This window comes from Condylostylus longicornis, unplaced genomic scaffold (genome assembly GCF_029603195.1).
Source record: "Condylostylus longicornis isolate FDR11 unplaced genomic scaffold, ASM2960319v2 ptg000003l, whole genome shotgun sequence".
NCBI lineage: Eukaryota > Metazoa > Arthropoda > Insecta > Diptera > Dolichopodidae > Condylostylus > Condylostylus longicornis.
The window spans coordinates 389,773-409,211 of NW_026577972.1; the positions used below are offsets into that span (position 1 = coordinate 389,773).

At 26.7% G+C, this 19,439-nt stretch overlaps 1 protein-coding gene across 2 annotated transcripts in view; it reads left to right on the plus strand.

Annotated features, from left to right (window-relative positions):
* Positions 1 to 19,439, plus strand: part of LOC129606610 (putative uncharacterized protein DDB_G0287457) — a 32,748-nt gene extending 13,309 nt beyond the window's left edge. For both annotated transcript variants that reach the window (XM_055517016.1, XM_055517025.1), the window contains 4 exons: positions 14,691 to 17,410; positions 17,503 to 17,637; positions 17,752 to 18,504; positions 18,994 to 19,439. In XM_055517016.1, the coding sequence (XP_055372991.1) occupies positions 14,691 to 17,410; positions 17,503 to 17,637; positions 17,752 to 18,504; positions 18,994 to 19,220 (3,835 nt within the window). In that variant the 3' untranslated portion in view covers positions 19,221 to 19,439. The remainder of the gene's footprint in view (positions 1 to 14,690; positions 17,411 to 17,502; positions 17,638 to 17,751; positions 18,505 to 18,993) is intronic.

A 19,439-nucleotide genomic window follows, 5' to 3' on the forward strand; every position in this document is an offset into this window, starting at 1 on the left:
TATGATTATAATTTATAAATTTTTTTTTTCTGTATTTTGAGCGAGATATGCGGATTAATAAACTTGAACACTATTGAAATTTATTATTTTTTTTATGAAAACAAGTAAAACAAGTTTTATATATAACAGTTTGTATACATTGTAAATTCATTTACAATTATGTGTATGTAAATATGAATTTTATGTTAGTATATAATATTATATATGTGAGTATAAATTCTATATTACGACCACATAATTTGTTAACCTTGTAGTAAATTTGATATGAACACCAAAAAAAAATTCTTTAGAAAAACTATAACGATAAAGTATAAAAAGAAAAAAAAAAACGCAGTCAGATGAAAGTGAAAGGTGAAGAGGGCCAGGAGTTACTTTTTGTTTTTAAAGGAAATAAACATAATATATTATTACATAATATATACATATAATATATATAATACTGACTACAACTTCTAAACAAAAGTTTGAGCCAAGTTCTTTAAGCTTATTCTTATTGTATACTCAATAGTTCTTTAAGCAATATCATTGTACTCATTACTAATTCACAAGTATAAAGTCATCTACTTCAATGTTATAGGTGTGATCGTCTTTATATGGATATTATATACGATAAGTTTTTAAATAGAAATTTCAAAAATTTAAATTTTAGCTAGTACTTATATATATGTATATGTATAGAGCTTAAATCTAAGTGAAAAAAGATCTTAAATTTTGAAAAATTTATTCTACATATTAAAGCTTGAAAATATATTATTAATTATTTAGGCTATAATGGAATAAATGTACATATGTTCATATACTTCTGAGTAAAAGGACATTTTGCTCAAATAGAAACTCATTCGAATATAATATAGTATCTGGTAAAGAACCGTAAATTGGCATTTCACAAAAGACTTGAAGGGAAATTCGAATAGCAAAAAGAAAAAAAATTTGTTTCAGTAATGTAACATTAATTTATCGATTTCTATATTAGATGAAATTTGACATACTTCCAAATTTATATGTAGAACAATGTTGCTTCGAAAATTTAATGAAAACTGATTTTATATAACAGTTTATTTTTTAATTTTCAATTGATTTTATATAACAGTTTAATTATATTGACTTTGGGAAACTATGAATATAATTTTTAGGAGGGAGAAAGAGAAAATGAGGAAAACTTTCATTTTTTTTTTATCTCCAACGGTGAATTGAAATTTTGGTCAATAAGTCGAATTGATTTACGGTCTGCATTTATACACGTGTTTGTCCTAATTTTTCATTTTTTTTCTAAGTGAAAATAATCAAGTAAACTCTATTCTTAAATTATAATTACATAATTTCTTTTTTATTAATTAATAACATTATACTAAAATTAATTAACAAGCATAAAATAATAGTTTTTTGTGCAGAAATAAAAATTTTTAAAACCTTGACTGCACAATAATTTTAATTCTATAACATAAATTAATTATTATTAAATAAATTCTTAATTACTATATAGTACGATATTCTACATTGGCAAATATTACTTAACCAATAGCGTATATGTATATTTAAAAATGTAATAATTGTTTGTCAATTTTTTTAAATCAGGAATTGTTAAATGAACTTAATTAACAACATTTCCGGTCTAATTAACTGGATTGTTGAAATTAGGTTATATGCAGAATGTCTCATTTCAAATTGCAATACTATCATAGTGTTCCGTGATTTTGAAATCTGCAAGGATTTTATAGTTAATCTAGGATATTTATGAGAAAGGTCATAAGCTCCCAAAAATATATTCAATCTATGCGGTACAGAAACGGACTTTAAGCGATTATATTTCCAAAACTTTTAATTATTTCTTTCTATTATTCCAATTTTATTTTTAATTTGTAAAATTTTACAGAATTTTAGAGAAGCGATAATATAACAAAAAAAAGTTTAAACTATGGAATATTGACCACAAATCGTGTTTTTGTTTCCATAAACTTTCCCTTTTATTCAATTACAAAATTATAATAAAATAAAAAAAATACACAATTTTTTCTTTTTTTATTATTAAAAAGTGACAAAAATTGGAAATTAAATTTTAAAAAAAATGGTTATGATATGAAAACAAAATAAAAAATGTATGCTAATCTATTGATATTTTTATTATTATTCATGTACGTACACATATATTAAATAATTATTTATCTGTTTGCCTGCATGTCTGCTTACCAACGTACCTACCCCTTCCTGTGCTTATATTGTATTCATCTTCTCTTACATATATACTTAAGTATGCATGCCAATATATGTTACGTCATCATCTTAATTTTTAAATCTACCCAGTCAGCATGAATTCCTACATACCTATATAGAGTTGCTCTGCGTGCACCCGCCTAAATATTACAACACTAATTTTACTACTATGCAACTCATAGTCGCCTGCCAAATACATATGTGTGTTACGACATCATCATTTATCATTAAATATGCAATCAAAAAAAAAAAAAAAACAGAAATGGTTGTTATCAAAAACAAAAAAAAAAAAAAACAAAATTTCAGTGTGTGTTTATGTGTTTGATTATACCCTACACCTTCTTAAAGGGTATATTCACTCTGATATGGAGTTTGTAACCACTTAAGGCAGTCGTCTGCGGTATGAATATGTATTATATTCTTGCTCAGCGTAAAATTCTGCGTTGATTTAGCCATGTCCGTCCGTCCATCCCTCCGATCGCACGATAACTCAAAAACTAATAATGCAATCGGCACCAAACTTTCACAAGTTGTTTCTTCTTTGCCAATTGGACCAATTCGGACAACCGGTTCGGTTAGATGACATACAATTTAAAGAGGTTTTTTTAAATATCTCAAAAACTAATACAAATATTAATATCAAATTTTGCAAAGATGTGTCCAACTACACTTTACATAAGTTCTGAAAATTTTAATGAAATGGCTGCACGATACAATTCCAAAAGCTAATTTTAAATATTTCAAAAAATATTCAAGTCAGATTCATGAAACTCGGCAGTAGTGAGGTTCGGGTAGCTGTCATATAACTCCAAATCCTAATTTTAAATATATGGAAAAATAAAAGAGTCAGATTCCTGAGACTTGGCAGTCATGTGTCCAATTATAGGTCACATATATTCCTGAAGTTTTGGTGAAATTACTTGACAGGTTCGAGTACCTGCAACATAACTCCAAAAGCTAATTTAAAATTTTCGAACAAATAATAAAGGTAGGCTCATGAAACTTGACAGGTGTGTTTCCTATTATAGGTCAGTCCTATTATAGACGTGTAGTTTTTATAAAATGGTTTGACACGTTCAAGTACTTGGTATACAACAATGAAAGCTAATTTTAGATATCTCAAAAACAAATTTTAAACGCAAATTGCCAAGGTGCAGGGTATAATTCGGTCGATTTATACCGACTGGAACGTTTTTAGTTGTTTTTAATTTGATTTTTCTCATCCAGCTTGTTTTTCAATTTGGGATGAGCATTTTTTTTAGACGAAATTCAGTTGCATAATCATATATAAAAAATTAAAATAATAAATACACACACACACAGATTTGCACACCTTTCACTGAAGTAATTGATAATAAATAATAAAAAAAAAAACAAAAATTGGAAAAAAATTCCATGAAATTATTAAAAAATTTTTTTTTTGGTTAAAATGTGCTTATTTTATGCATAAAATATTTAATAAATATGGCTGCTGCTGTTGCTGCTGCACCTTAAATGATGCTGAAGATTGTAACTTTTTGGTTTTTACTTTTCTGTTTTTTAATGTATATTTTAAATAAAAACAACACCCACAAAAAAAACAAAATACATAATAACACCCAAAACTATATAGAAGCACAAAATCAACTAAACCATTAAACGGAATGCTGTACAAAACGGAATGGAATTTGAAAACAGTTACACTTGAATTTTACACAAAAAGTAAAAAAAAAGAAAATTTACAATAAATAATTTGCCTTTAGTCGATAAAGAAAAAGAGTGGTAAGTTGCTCTTGTACCTAAATGGGACATGGTATGCAATTTTGACAGCTTTATAAGAAAAAACTTATTTCATAAAAATGTGCCAATTTTTTTTTTTACGTTTTATATACATACATACATAAATCTCTATCGTAACAAAAAAAAAGCAAATTCCTTGCAATTGTCAGTAAAGAAAGGCGGCGGTACGGCACGTTCATAGTATAAATACTTATATACAACGTAGTATAGAAAAATAATTGGTAGATCAAATTATTAAAATATTCATATAGATACACTCAGAAATGAGAAGTTTAATATAGTTGCACCTGGTTATATAAATTATATACAAAATTTCAGGTTTCTGGGTAACATTCTAGTAGACATATGTAGGATTAAACGCAATGAAATCTGATTCTGAATTATGAACTAATTTTTAAAATGTTTCGCTAATTAATTATTAACTGGTGATTTAATCGAAAAAATAACCTGGCACTATTATTAGACCTTATTTTCTTCCAATATAACGATAATATGTACATATAAGGGAAATTTATTGTAACATGTTACTCTCAGTTTCTCTCGCATAAAACATTTAGCCCTTGTAATATCCTTATTACTCTATATAATTAATAAACAACTATGACATAAATAGTTATCAACTTACGAACTACATCAGTTTTATTAATTTTTAATTATTTCTAAAAAATGTTCAAACCGGTAGCAGTTTCGCAGGTTTGATTAAACTTATTTCGTTGGGAAGAAGATCTTGATCACATATCAATTTTCAGTCTAATCCATTTATTACAAATTGTTTCTATGACATATGAAAAGAAGTATACTCCACAATATGATACATCTCTTAAAAATGCGCTAGTAGTTTAACATACGAGTTATCATCAAAAAATTTAGACGAACTTTGAACTCTTCCGCAAAGTTAGACATTCTTTATTCTTATGAATTTTTCTTTTTTGATTCTAATATTCAAAATAAATAACAAAAAAAAAAAATAAAATCTTTTTAGCACGTTTCCAAAAAAATTTTGAAAATTTTTTTCCTAGACAAATTCATTCCCATAGAAGAAAATTTTTACTAAAACCCCTCAAACCCCTAAAAATTATTTTAGATAATGATTGTAGCAAAATCTGCGAAACATTTTTTAAATTATGCAAACGTAGAACAGTAGTGGCTAACTGTTTGTACCGCGGCACACCATATTCGACCTTAACAAAAACAAAATGACCTTTAATATTTACCGTTATCTGAAATCCGTTTTTTCCAAATTTTTCATATCGTTTTCTTCTAGACCTCAGATTGTAGGAGTCTGAAATTTTAGCATCACTTTAATACTAATTAATTGATCATTTCGTTGGAAAGAAACTTTTTCTCATCACAACCCCCCTCTCAAGTTATGGCCTCTCGAAATTTCTAAAATTTTAATTTTTGGCACCTTATATTTCCTAAACTTCAAGTTTTTCCGAATTTCCATAAATGTTGGATGCTAAGGGTAATTTCCATGCCATTAAAAACTATAATTATTTTTATTAAGTCACGTAATCAACCCTTAATTTTGAGGATTATCTTAACGCCTCTTTAAATTTTTGAAATATATAAAAAGTGCTACATTACAAACAATAATTGGTTTGAACAAACTTTATTCTTTTTTTTTTAAACTACCAGAATTACCAAAAGCACCAATAAAAATTTTTTATATTGTAAACGAAATTTCATTATTAAACTAAATCAAAGTTGAATTTAACTACGAGAGTTTAATTTTAGCGCAGTGGGATTTTTTTTTTATCAATTAACAACAAAACAAGTTTTAAAATATGTATATATATGTACATATGCACATCTATATACGTTTTATGAATATACCATGAAATATGTTTTACATAAAAGTGAAAGATTCGAAAAACTGAGTGAAAAAAAAATAGAAAAGCCTGAAGCCTTTATATGAATGATTTTAATTAAGAAAACAATAACAAAATAAAATTTACTTTATTAGTAATTTTGTTACTATTTAAACAAGTACAAACCGACCTAAACCGATTGAATTATACCCTGCCACCTTTACATTTAAAAATTAGTTTTTGAAATATTTAGAATTAGCTTTCATAGTTGAAAGGGCAATTAATCGAACTTTTGTAATCATTCCATAAAAATTTGATGTGATCAGCATATAACCGACCGCAATGGTTATTGTCTACTTTAGTGAAAGTATTGCAGAAGATTACGAAGATGCGTTTTAAATACTTTTTTTACTATTTTCAAAGTTTCGCTTTGTGCCATTCCAATTCCCTGAAAAAATTACCAGTTAGTTTTGGTAAGAATCCAAAACTCAAATATCAAATTTCAACAAATTCCATCAATTAATTCCGTAGATATGGTAAAGAATGTAAAATCGGCCCCAGTTCGGTTTCCGAGCCCTGATCTTTCCGAAACATTTATAGGTTCATTGTTTTAACACCCCGAATTTTAGTATTAAATTTCAAGGATTCGTTGATTATTTCTCTTTATACAGGGTGTCTCGTAACAAAGTGCACTATTGCATGAACAAGAATATATATACATTTATATACCGCGGGCAAGTCCTTCAAGTAGTAACAAACTCCACACCAAAATGAATATGCCCTTCACGAAAGTTCAAGGTATAAATATATACATACATAAAAATCAGTAATGTCTAAATCAGTCTTGAATTCTTACGACTACTACTACTTCTTAGAATTGAGTAAAATTTAATTAATGAAAAAAGACCTAAATAATGCGGTTTTATGACCGCAGCACTGGGTTTCTTATATATCACATACTCGTATTCTGACAAAAAGAATTATACATATAATTAGCGGTACTTAACAGGTTCATGGATTGTTTGTTGGACAAAAGTTCGAATAAAAAAGTGATTTATATCGTAAAAAAGTAATAATTCATTTATTTTACAACCATTTTAACAACTAACATTTGAAAAATTCATTTAATAAATTAATCATAAAATTTCATAACTAGAATCTTATATAAATGTAAAATAAGTTTCAAGCATTCTATTATTATAACTAACAAGTAGCGAATACAGATTCAAGTTAAAAAAATAACAAAATAATTTTTTAAAATTTAAGAATATTGAATTTTCAACAAGATACATCATATATAATTAATTAAAAAAAGAACTAATTTTGTAATAAATATTAAAAAATCATCAATAATATTTATAAAAATAAAATTTAAGAAAGTTTAATAGCAAGAAAATATCAAATAAGAAATTTCAATCAGTATACATGTGTGTATCAATCAGCTTTAGGGGAAAAAAGAAACAAGCTTTAGGGAAAAAAGAAATTTGAAAGTTGTGAAATATTAATACATAAATTATGGGTCTAGAAATCGTTCAATTGCCAACAAATCAAATTCAAAAAGAAACTTTTTTAAATCTTTTATATAAGCGTTTAAGTTAGTTTCCTCCCTCAGAGAACTAAAACGATTGAATACTCTGGGTGAAATATTATTATAAATATGTAAAAAGTCAGATGTGTGAGGTCTTGGCTGAATGACTAAATTTCTATGGTTAACTCTAAATTAACTCTAAATTAAATAAAAAATAATAGAAACCACAGGTTAAGTAAATAACCACAACTCAAGAAAAATATTTTTAAGCAGTTATAAATATATAAATGTCTAAGTGGCAAAATCTTCAAGAGTAAAAATAGAGGTAAATTATGTTCCAGACGATTTTTGACAAAAATTATTCTAACAATATGTGTCTGAGACACAATAAGTGGATGCATCCTAATAAAATAACTACTTCCGCAACATGCTATGGCATACTGCAACTATATATATCTTTAATTTTCCAAATATATCATAATATATGAAGGTTGATTAAAATAATTCCAGTTTATTTGTTCCGTAGCTCTAAACTTTAATGTGAGGAAACTGATGTTTTATTCCGAATGCTCCCCATATTTACATGAAATTTAAGACAAATGACTTAAGAATCTTAAGATTGCATATTATGTTCTAACATAATAAGATAAATGTCTCTAATACTGAGATACTTCGCAACAAATTCAATTTTGACGTGAGATATTTTATACATATTTTATATTATGTGAGGCACAATAAGCGATTGTGATCTCAATTTTTTGAATAATTTAAATAATTGAAAATAATGTTTTTTATAAAACTGCTTAATCAAAATATATTTTAATTCATGATTTTTCGATTAAAGATGAAAAGAAAAAACGTTCCGAATATTGACCTATGCGCAAATGTTTGTGTCTATTACTGACAGTTTCTATTACTGACAATATAAAATGGTTAAAATGATAATATTCAATAAAAGTGGTGTATTAATGTAGATTGCCACTGATATTTCACCTTGCCAAAAAAAAAATTTAAAATGAATCAAATTATAATTTAAACGAAAATAAAAAACTTATTTTATATTGAATTAAAGGGAAAACGAGAAAAAATAGAGTTGACCTTGTCAACTCTGTGATACCCGTACGAATTTGTTGTCCTATGTGCAAATAAACATGCCATAACTGACTATGGGACAGACTATGACTTTAAATTGCCATATTAATTTATGTATTACATAAACATAATGTATTACCATATTAATTTATGCAAAATTTCAGTACAATGTGTTTTTCAAAATACTGTGTGTGCCAAATTACTATTGAAGTTGTATGACAGCTACCAGAAGGAGCCAAGAAATTTTAACGAATTTTATCAAGCACATCGGCATTACTAACATATTTGCTTGTGTGAAATTTCAATACCACAGCTTTTATAGTTCTAAGATATAGCCAAATAAATTTTGAAGTTGTATAGCAACTTCAAAATTTATGTGGCTATAGTATATTCTTGTATAATACTTAAAATATGATGTACCATATGCCAATAAATTATAAGAGATCATATCAATTGTCTTCTGCCCATTCAAAAAACAAACACATGTACATACATTTTTTTTATTAGATTTTAACAAATAATTATTGACTTAAACATTAGTTTAAAATTATACAACATAAAAACTTACTAGTACTAATACTTCATTACATAAAGAGGTTATACAAGAGGTTATTCTTAACTATAAGTAAATAGAAGTTTTTTCATAGTGTGCTTCATCAGTGAAAAGTCAGGTTTGTGTTTGTTACATAAACGCAACATTGTACTGACAGGTTCATGTTTCCCATAATTGGTTCTATGAAAAAAGGCCATGAAAAGATCAGGGAACGAGACTGAAACTTAGAGTTAGTAACAGTTTTCTTTAAAATATCGGGAGAAATTAGGTCAGTTTTCATAAGCTGAAAAACGAAAAACACATCCGTGAAATCACGTTTTTTTCCAGTGTGGGTAAGTCAATTAATTTGAGTCTGTGTTCATAAGGTGGAAAATTGATGGGGTCTTCCCAAGGAAAAAGACGTAGTGCGAACATCAAAAAATTTTTTTGAATAAACTCAATCCTGCTAATATGTATATTGTAGTAGGGTGATCATACTTTCGAACCATATTCAAGATGAAGACGGACAAGGCACGAGTAGAGCGATTTCAAGACATAAGGATCATTAAACTGCTTTGACCAGCGTTTAATGAAACCCAAGATTGAGTTTGATTTGCTTATGACACGGTTGTAGTGGTTTTTGAATAATAACTTGTTATCGAAGCAAACACCTAAATTCATATTTGAATCGACTCGACTAAGAGCTTGGCCATTCAAAGTATAGTTTGTTAGCAGTGGCCGTCTTTGCCTAAAGTAGCACATTTGTGCTCATTTATTTACATATATTTTTAGGTTATTACTTAAACACCATTCATAAAAGCGGTTCACATCGTCTTGAAGATACATCGCATAATTTACAGAGCGTATTTTTTTTTAAATTTTCATGTCATCAGCATATATTAATACCTCACGTCAACGTGGAAGCAACTGAAATTATGAACAGCAGTAGACCTAAGTGGTTACCCTGAGCGACACCAGAATTAACCGAAAGAGGTGAAGAAATTGCTGAAGAGGACTGAGTAATTCTTACCAGAGAAATATAATTTCATCCAAGCTAAGAAGTTATCAGGGAATCCTAAAAGTTTCAATTTCAAAATAATTACGCCATGTGGTAAAATATCAAAAGCTTTGCTAAAGTCTGTGTAAATTACGTTCGTCTGATACCCATTTTCCATATTATTTGAAAAAACCGTAATGACTTCCACCAGGTTCGTCACCGTGGATTTTTTTTTCAAGAAGCCATGCTGACACCCACTAATGAATGGTAAAAAATGTTAATTAATATTGTCATATATCATCAACTCAAAAACCTTAGTAATTACCGTCAATTTTGCAATAGAACGGTAATATGCCATGCCATTTTTGTTGTCAGTGGAATAAGAAAATGATATCGGGGGATGATAGATGTCTACGTTAACCAACAGATCCGGGACAGTTATAGGTAAGCAATTATACCAATTAGAAGTAAAGATTAGATCCAGTTGCTTCGATTGATGGTTTGTTATTGAGGGTATTTACTGTAAGTTGTTTAAATGAAAGACATCTATAAAAGATAACTCCAATTCACTAGAACAGTCAATTGGAATTAAAAACGGTTTCTCATCATGAGTCATCCATTTAATTTTGGAGAGATTAAAATCTCCGAAAATAAAAACCTCATCCCCTTGGTTAAGAAAATTGCATACATAATCAATTGCCGAAGAAAATTTTGCGTATAACTCATTACTTGAGTTAGGCGGTAAATAGCAATTGACTAAGAAAAGTGTTTTAGAATTTAGCTCAATTTTAACTGCAATAATTTCAAAATCGTCGAAGTCCTAAATATCAATAATATACTAGCTGATAACGAGTTTTTAACGGCGATTAGTACCCCATCTCCATTTGGTATGTATTTCTGCAAGAAAAGTCCGAAGAAAGACAGAAAATGAAGAGTTAAATAATTAAAGATTATTAATAGAGGGGGGCAGTTATGTCAGAGATGTTATGTCACTGATTACTGAATCATCAAAATGATAATATATGCAACCCATATATTATCCAAATTAATTTATATACAGGTTGTTTCGCATAAAGTGGCATATAATTTCAGGGATGATTGTTATTCAGGGATGATTGATAATTTCAGGGACTATGATGCAAAATATTGTGTTTGTAGGGGGGTGTGCAGATATACTCGTTTTCGACCTACAGTCTGTTGAAAAAAAGGTACCGGATTTTTCCTGTATATACATAAATGTTTATAACTTCGGAACCATACAAAATAGAATTATCATTAGGAGTTTGTTTTACATACATATATATTATAAAAGGGAAACCGCTTACACATCTAATTTATTATATTAGTATACAGCCGTTAATTATAATGCTTTATTGTCATTTGTATAATATGCTTGTTTTATATTTCAGATCTTTTCACCTTTATTACATAAAATTTCATAATTTTTGTTTCAGGATTTTTATATATCATGTAATCGTATGTGTTTTTTATATATTAAGCCCCATATATTAAGCCCCATAGTCGACATAATGTAAAATCTGTTATTTTTTAAATTTTGGTTATTTTATTAATATTATCTGATTTTATATTAAAATTAGATTACTGTGTATGTATATGATATTATGCCTACAGCCTCCCCCCTATCTCTTAAGCTATATCGTTTAATGCTACTCGTATATCATGCAGTTTTCATTTAAAGTAATCAATATTTTATATAATATTTTCTCAAAATAATTCAAATAAAATAATGAAATTCAGCATTGACATAAAATAGCTTTTTTGAGTAGATTTTTTGATTGATGGAGGACAAGAATTTGTGTCATGTATATGAATTCTGTTTTTGAATTAAAAATTTTGAATTAAGTTTTTTTTTTGTTTCGTTAAATTAAAACATTTGCTAATCAATCTATCTACAGATTTTTTAATTTTTATTTTAGCAGTCCTTGCAATTGCAATGATTTTATTTACAATTGTCTTACAGTATGAAAATCTTTATGGATCTTTTCATCTGAATGTACATACTTTTTGATATTTTATGAATATGTATGTATATACTTTTATATAATATTATAAATTTAAAATAATAAATTCTTAAGGAATTTATAACAAAAAAAAACCTCTATTAAACAATTTTCAAAAGTTTGTCAAAAATAAAACAATTAAAAAAAATTAATTGTAAAGTGCCTATAGTGAGTGAATCGAAAAAAATTAATTAATATAACAAGAAAAAAGAAAAATAGAAGGAAAATAAAGTAATAAAATTGCTGCAGCATTTTGTAATAAACTTTAAAATTTTAAAAAAAGATTCCTAATCAGCAGGTAGTAAGAAAATTCATATTCGTCTTTAAATTTAGCATAATAGAAACAAACTTATCAGCAATTAGATCAATTCAGTTTTTGCTATGAAGTTTTTAAAACAGTAGAAAAAAGGTAAATTTAACATCGTTTTAAGAATTTTGTTTTGTAATTGTTGTAACTTGTTTGTCAAATATTCAACACAATCTGACTAAACCGGCGAAGCTTATAGCGCCATGTACTATCTACAGATTCCATTTTTCCTTTTTATACACTCCTTATTGAACCAAAAAATAAAAATATATATTCCGGAATTGCGGAAAATATAGTGTTAGAAAAGACTTTCGATACTAAAGTAATTCTCAATTCATATCATTCATTTGGTGAAGTCCTAGTACATATTGTCGATCAGTCAATGTGAAACTGTACCATTAATATGGAAGGAATCGGTCGTCAGGCCAATTCCGAAAAAATAGCGTCAGAAAGAACCAACTGACTCGAGGTCAATTAATATGATGCCATTATATGAAAAAATATTAAAAAAAGTTATAAGTAACCAATTTGAAAAATATCTTGAAGAAAGCAATATTTTATGTGATGAACGGAATGCTTTAAAAAGAAAACATTCACGGGAAAGGTTTTAATTTGGTCCCATATGATTGGAAGATGGCTAAAGAGAATAATTTAGTAATTTGTGCAATATTTTTAGATTTAAATACAGCATTCGAAACTGCTGATGGTGAAATTCTGCTGATGAAATTCGAAAATATGGAGTTCAAATTTTCAGTTCCTGTAAACTGATCCTGTTCGTAGATGATGAATTTATTTATGTTATTGATCGAAGTTTTGATGTATGTAGTTATCAAATAAATGACAATTTTAATAATGTATTTGAATGGTTGTGTATGAATAAGCTTAAATTAAATTTTGACAAAACCAATGTATTGTAATAAATGATGGAACTGGTGGCACAGTTGATATTCATATATAGTTGTCCAAAAGAGAAATGAAGTTCAATTAAATATTTAGAAATAATTATAGACGATAAAGGAATTTGGACAAGCTTGCTGATTACATAGCATCTAAAACTGCGAAAAAGTTGGTTATTTGGGAAGATAGAGGAACCAGATAACAGAAAAATGAGCGAAAACCACATATAATTAACAATTTTGCCTCGCTTATATTATTGTTCGTCTATATTGTTTCCTTGTGGTGAAATTAAATAAAGTTGGATCAAACCAACGGTTTTCATTTTTCCCTTCAACAAGTAAAAATACTGCTTATAAAAAAAAATAGCTTCACTATTAAAATTAATTTTATTCATATACGAAACTATTTCATTAAGGATTGCATATATTTAGAAGGAACGATTTAATCAGTCTTTCAAATAAAGCAAAAATAAGTTTAAAAAGATGTTAACATATAATGCTCGATTTTAAAGTTTAATAACGTGAGTTAAGAAAAATAATTCTATTCTTTAATGGCATCGGATTTACCGTTAGCATTCTACGTTTATAGCGTGCGTTTGAAAAAGCGTGCGGTTTCGGAAATATAACGTGACAAAAATTCAAATTTTACAAATTTCGAGAGGCAATAACTTGCGAGGGGGTGAAGTCGCAAAAAAATTTTATTCAACTGAAATGAACTATTTCTATTATTATTAGTGTCTAAAAGCTGTTAAAATTTTGAAACTTTTACAACCTGTGGTCTAAAAGAAAACCGACATCAAAAATTTTGATAAAACGGATTTTAGACAAAGGTAAATTTTAATGGCCATTTTGTTTTTTTTAAAGTTCAAATATGGTGTGACGCGGTAGATGAAGTAAGCCACTGCTTTTCTGCGTTTGCAAAATTTGAAAAATATGCTTATGGTTTAACTGCCATTTTTTGGGTTTTGACGGGGTATAAATGTTAAAGGGGGGGGTGGGGGCAGATAAGTAAAATTTCTTCTATGGAAATAAGTTTCTAGTAAATGATTTCTTCTATGGAAATAAGTTTCTAGTAAAGATCTATGTACTTATATAAAATTTCAGCTTTCTATCTTTAAGGATGTAAAAGTTTTCTAAACATGTCCACGAACAGACAGACAGAGTGAAACAAATTACATACACATTTAATATTACGTTAGAACTGAATTATCAAAAAAACAGAACTATAAAACATTGTAAAAATACATTACCGCATTTATGCTTTAATGAGCATATGTACATACATATGTGTATATTATTATGAGGTTATAATATTTATATTATTAATGAATTCTCTTATTCATCATATAATTTTGCATAAATTTAGGATGAAACTTTAAAACTGTAATTTGTTTTTGAAAAAATTTACACTACTTGAAATAAACATCTTAATCTAAAATAAAATTCTTTAAATAACTTCAAAATCATTGTGAATTCTTTTTTTTCATTTTTGTTTTTATTTTTCTTTTTGTTACAGATTCTTATTACTGTTAATATCATTTCAATTAATATTAGCTGACAATAATAATAAAAATAACATTAATAATGAATTACCCAATAATATACTGATATCAAAAATTTCTTCTAGTGAAATTATAGATAGTTCAGATAGCATTAATAATAATAATAAAAATCATAATAATAATAATGATGTTAATAAAAATAATAGTGATAATTATGTAAATAGCTATAATAGTGACAATATTAGTGATAACAATAATAAAAATAATAATAATAATAATAATAATAATAATAATATTAATAATACTAATAGTGATAATGATAGCAATAGAAATCATGTAATAACATCTGTATCATCATCGGTATCATCAGTAAGCTCATTAATACCAACATCAGCATTTGAAACATCACATAAAAAACCGAATAATTATAATTTTGAAACAGCACACAAAATACAAAATGAAAGAGAAATCATTAAAATTCAAAATAATAATAATTATCAAACAACAACAACAACACCAAAATTATTAAGAAAATCAATGGATATTGATGAACAAAATGAATCAAATGAATCAAATTTTGAAATAAAAAATAATAATAAAAATATTGATGATAAAGATGATATTAATAATAAAAATACAATGCTGTTATCATCATTAAAATCTATTAACGCAATGAATAATATTGAAAATTTCATGCAAATGCAAAAAATTAATAGTTTATTTGCAACAAAAGAAAGACCAGAGATAGATCCGGTTTTGGGTATGATAATAAATGCTGATGTTATGCAAAGTATCGAATCGAAACGTTCAAGGGAATTTAATTTTGAAAATGAAAATAAAAATAATAATAATAATAAGAAAAATAATGATAACGATAGTAATAATAATGATAGAGAGGAATTATTATCAGATACAAATAAAGAAGATGTAAAAAATGAAGACAATGCAACAATAATATCATCAAATTTAAATGAAAATGATAATAATAGAGAATCAAATGAATTTATTACAAATTTAATGAATTTACAAAATTTTGAAGGTTTAACAACGACAACAGCAGACCCAATTTCTAATATACGAAAATCGCGAATGAATGATAATAATGATGATGATGGTGATGATGCTATGCTCATTGATGATGATATTGATAATATTAAATTAAATTCTGGATTAATCAATAAATATGATAATTTGGAAGCTGCTGGTAGTGAAAACAATCAAAAACAAAAAATTCAAATAAAAAAGGGACCTGATGGCCAAGATTATGAAGTAGTCTATTATTATTATTATTATGATGATGAGGATGATGAAAATAATAAAAACAATACAATAAATAATAATAACAATAACAATAATATTAATATATCTGATAATAATAAAAAATCGAATAATATTAATGATAACAAATCAAATAAAAATCGGAATAGTAACAATAATAGTAATAGTAATAAGAAATCAACAAAAAATGATAAAAAATCGTCCCAAAATAATGATAATAGTAATGATAAAAAAGATTTATTATCATCCTCTTCTTTGTCATCACCATCTTCATCATCGTCATCAGGATCAGCACGAGGTAAATCAAGGTATACAAATATTGAACGGAATAATAATGGTATTACAAATCAAAATTCACAATTGCAAGATAATGATAAACAACAACAAAAAAGTGGACGTTCAAGTATACCAGTTACAGAAGAAGTAGATGAAGGACGTTTACCAGCAATAACACGTTTTCCTCCACGTAATAGTAAATCACATTCAATTAGTGATAATGCTCATACTGAATCGTATGAAAATAATGAAAATAATAATAACAATAATAACAATAACAATAATAACAATAATAATAATAACAGTAATAGAAAACATCATGTTAAAAGACCAAGCTTAGATTTAATTGATAGTGAAACATTTAATACTGATGATAAACAAATAAAAAATAATCGTAATAATTTAGATAATAATATAGGTGGACCGTTATCATCACCAACATCCTCAGCAGGATCATCATCATCAAATTCCCAAACTGCAAGTGTGTCAGCTGCAGCTGCCTCATCATTATTAACAAATGATTTTAATAATAAAAATGATCAAATTGATGATAATAATACCAATAATAATAAAAAATTAACAAAAATTATTAATGATGAACCAGAAAATAATAATTTAGATATTGAGAATACAACACCATTTATGGAAAAAGTTGCTTTTGATTTATATGCAATATTAGCAAATGAAAATTTAAATTCTGATACAACAACCGATGATACTAATTCCTTATATAACAACAATAATAATGATAATATTAATATAACAGATAATAATAATGATATTACAACAATAAATCCGAATTTAAATAATGAAGAAAATAATAACTATGATGATAGCAATAACAATAATTATAATAATGATGAAGATGATGATGATATTGATGATGATTCAATTTTAACAACAACCGAAGAATATACAACAATAAAAATACAAAAATTACTAACATCTACAACTACAACAACGACAACTACTACAACACCAAAACCTACAACAACGACCACGACAACAACACCTGCACCGTCAACATCATTATTAAGTGGTAGACGTGGCATATCAAATGTTGGACGTAATCGTTTTCGTTTGAATAAAAATGGCAATAGTGGATCAGTAACAACGGCAGGAACAACTGAATCATCACAAGTTTCATCAGAACCGGAACGTAAACTACCTAAAAATAAAAGTAAGCGCTTTTTCCATTGTCCATTTTTTTTTTATACTTGACTACACACTTGTATTAACATTACAAGTATTAACATATTTTATATTTATCAGATCGTTTTGAACGTCCATCATTCGGTGGCAAAACGAGAACCTTAAGTACAACAGAATCATCAGCTGTTAAAGAAGATATAATTCCTAAAGAACAAAGTAAGCAAAACCACTTATCTGTTGGATCTAAAGGAAGAAGTAAGTAACTATGAGAACTTTTTTTTTGTACTTACCTTACATTTATGTATAATCCAAAAATATTATTATAAAATTTAACAACAAAATATTCTTTAATTGTTTTTACTAATATAGCGCGTAATCGTTTTACATTAAGAGGTTCAACAACATCAACAACTGAACGTAATAATGTTGAAGATAATAAATCAAACGACAATACAATTTCAAGTACAACAACAATAAGAGGATTACGTGCACGTCCAACATTAAATTTACGTGGTAGATCCAAACTTGGTGGTAGTTCAGCAAATACGTTAAATTCAACACCATCATCATCATCTACTACAGTTGATACAAAATCTAATTTATCAACAGATGAAAATATTGAAAATAATAAATCAGATGACAATAATAAAATACAATTGAATAATAATAATGGTAATTTACCAACAAGACCATCAAGATTTAATTTAAATAGAGCTGGAAACAAAAGATTACCCCCAATAGCAAGAGGTCGTTTAGCAAATACAACATTACAAAAGCAAATACCATCATCAATATCTACAGCAAATAATAATGATGATGAAGATGATAATAATAATAATAATAATAATAATAATAATAATAATAATAATAACAATGAAAATTCAAACTCAATAAATAACAACAACAATAATAATAATAATGAAGAAATAAATAATGATAGTACAACTGTCGCAACATTAAGTGGTATTAATCGATTAAAAAATCGTCCTCGTATTCAAATACAAAATACTTCAAATAAATCAAAATCATCAACATCACAATTACAAAAAAATCGTAAAGTAAATCCATTAATTGCTAGAAGAAAATTACAAATTGGTGGAATTGGTGTTACACAATCAACAGGTAAAATTAATTAACTTTCATCAAATTGATTTCCATTTTATAATAACGTAGGTGAAAAGTTTTTTCAAATCCGTCTCACTAAAAGTGAAACTTAAGACTTTTAAGGTTTTAGACTCTACTACCTACTCATGTAAAATTCTTGAAATATGTACCTACTTTATAAAATTTAGCACTTCATATTACGAACGAATACGGATAAATGTAATTGTAAAACTTGCGTTCCATTTTAACTTTCTTTTACAATTTGGTAAAATATTTTACGCATACTTCCGAAATAACTACATACAACTTCATATTTCGTGCGTTTAAAATAAAACTGTTTGATATCCATTATTTCGGAACTAATCTAAAGTAACCATACCACATTTATCTAGTGTAGGACAAAGATTAAAATAATTTACAGAATAATTCGAATTTATAACGATAATTTAAAAGAAAAAACTCTTATTCCGAAATTTTTCAATTTTGTTTTTACTGTTTTTCTTGTAGAGGCATCGGTAGCAGCTGATTCAGAGAACTCAGACAGTGCAGATTTATTAAATTCTGCTGGTGAAAATAAAAAAGATGACTCTGGAAAAATATCAGATGAATCAATTGTTAATGATGAATTAACTGAAGCAACGGTTATTGAGCCATCATCAGAGCAACCAAGGGGACTAAGTTTTTTAAGTCAAAGAAAGCGGTTGCCCCTTAGAAAGCCAGGAACAATTCTCTAGTATATAGGAATTCAAATATAATTTTTTTTATTGTAATTGTATTTTTTGCTTAAGACTTTGTAGAAAAAAATTTAATTTTTTTTATTTTTTCAATTTTTTACTTTTTTTTTTGTTTGTAAAATTTTATTTTTAATTTTTAAATTTTTCTTATTTCTAATTTTAAAAAAAATTTTTGAAAAAACATGAATAAATATAGAAAAAAACTTGCTTATTTTCAAA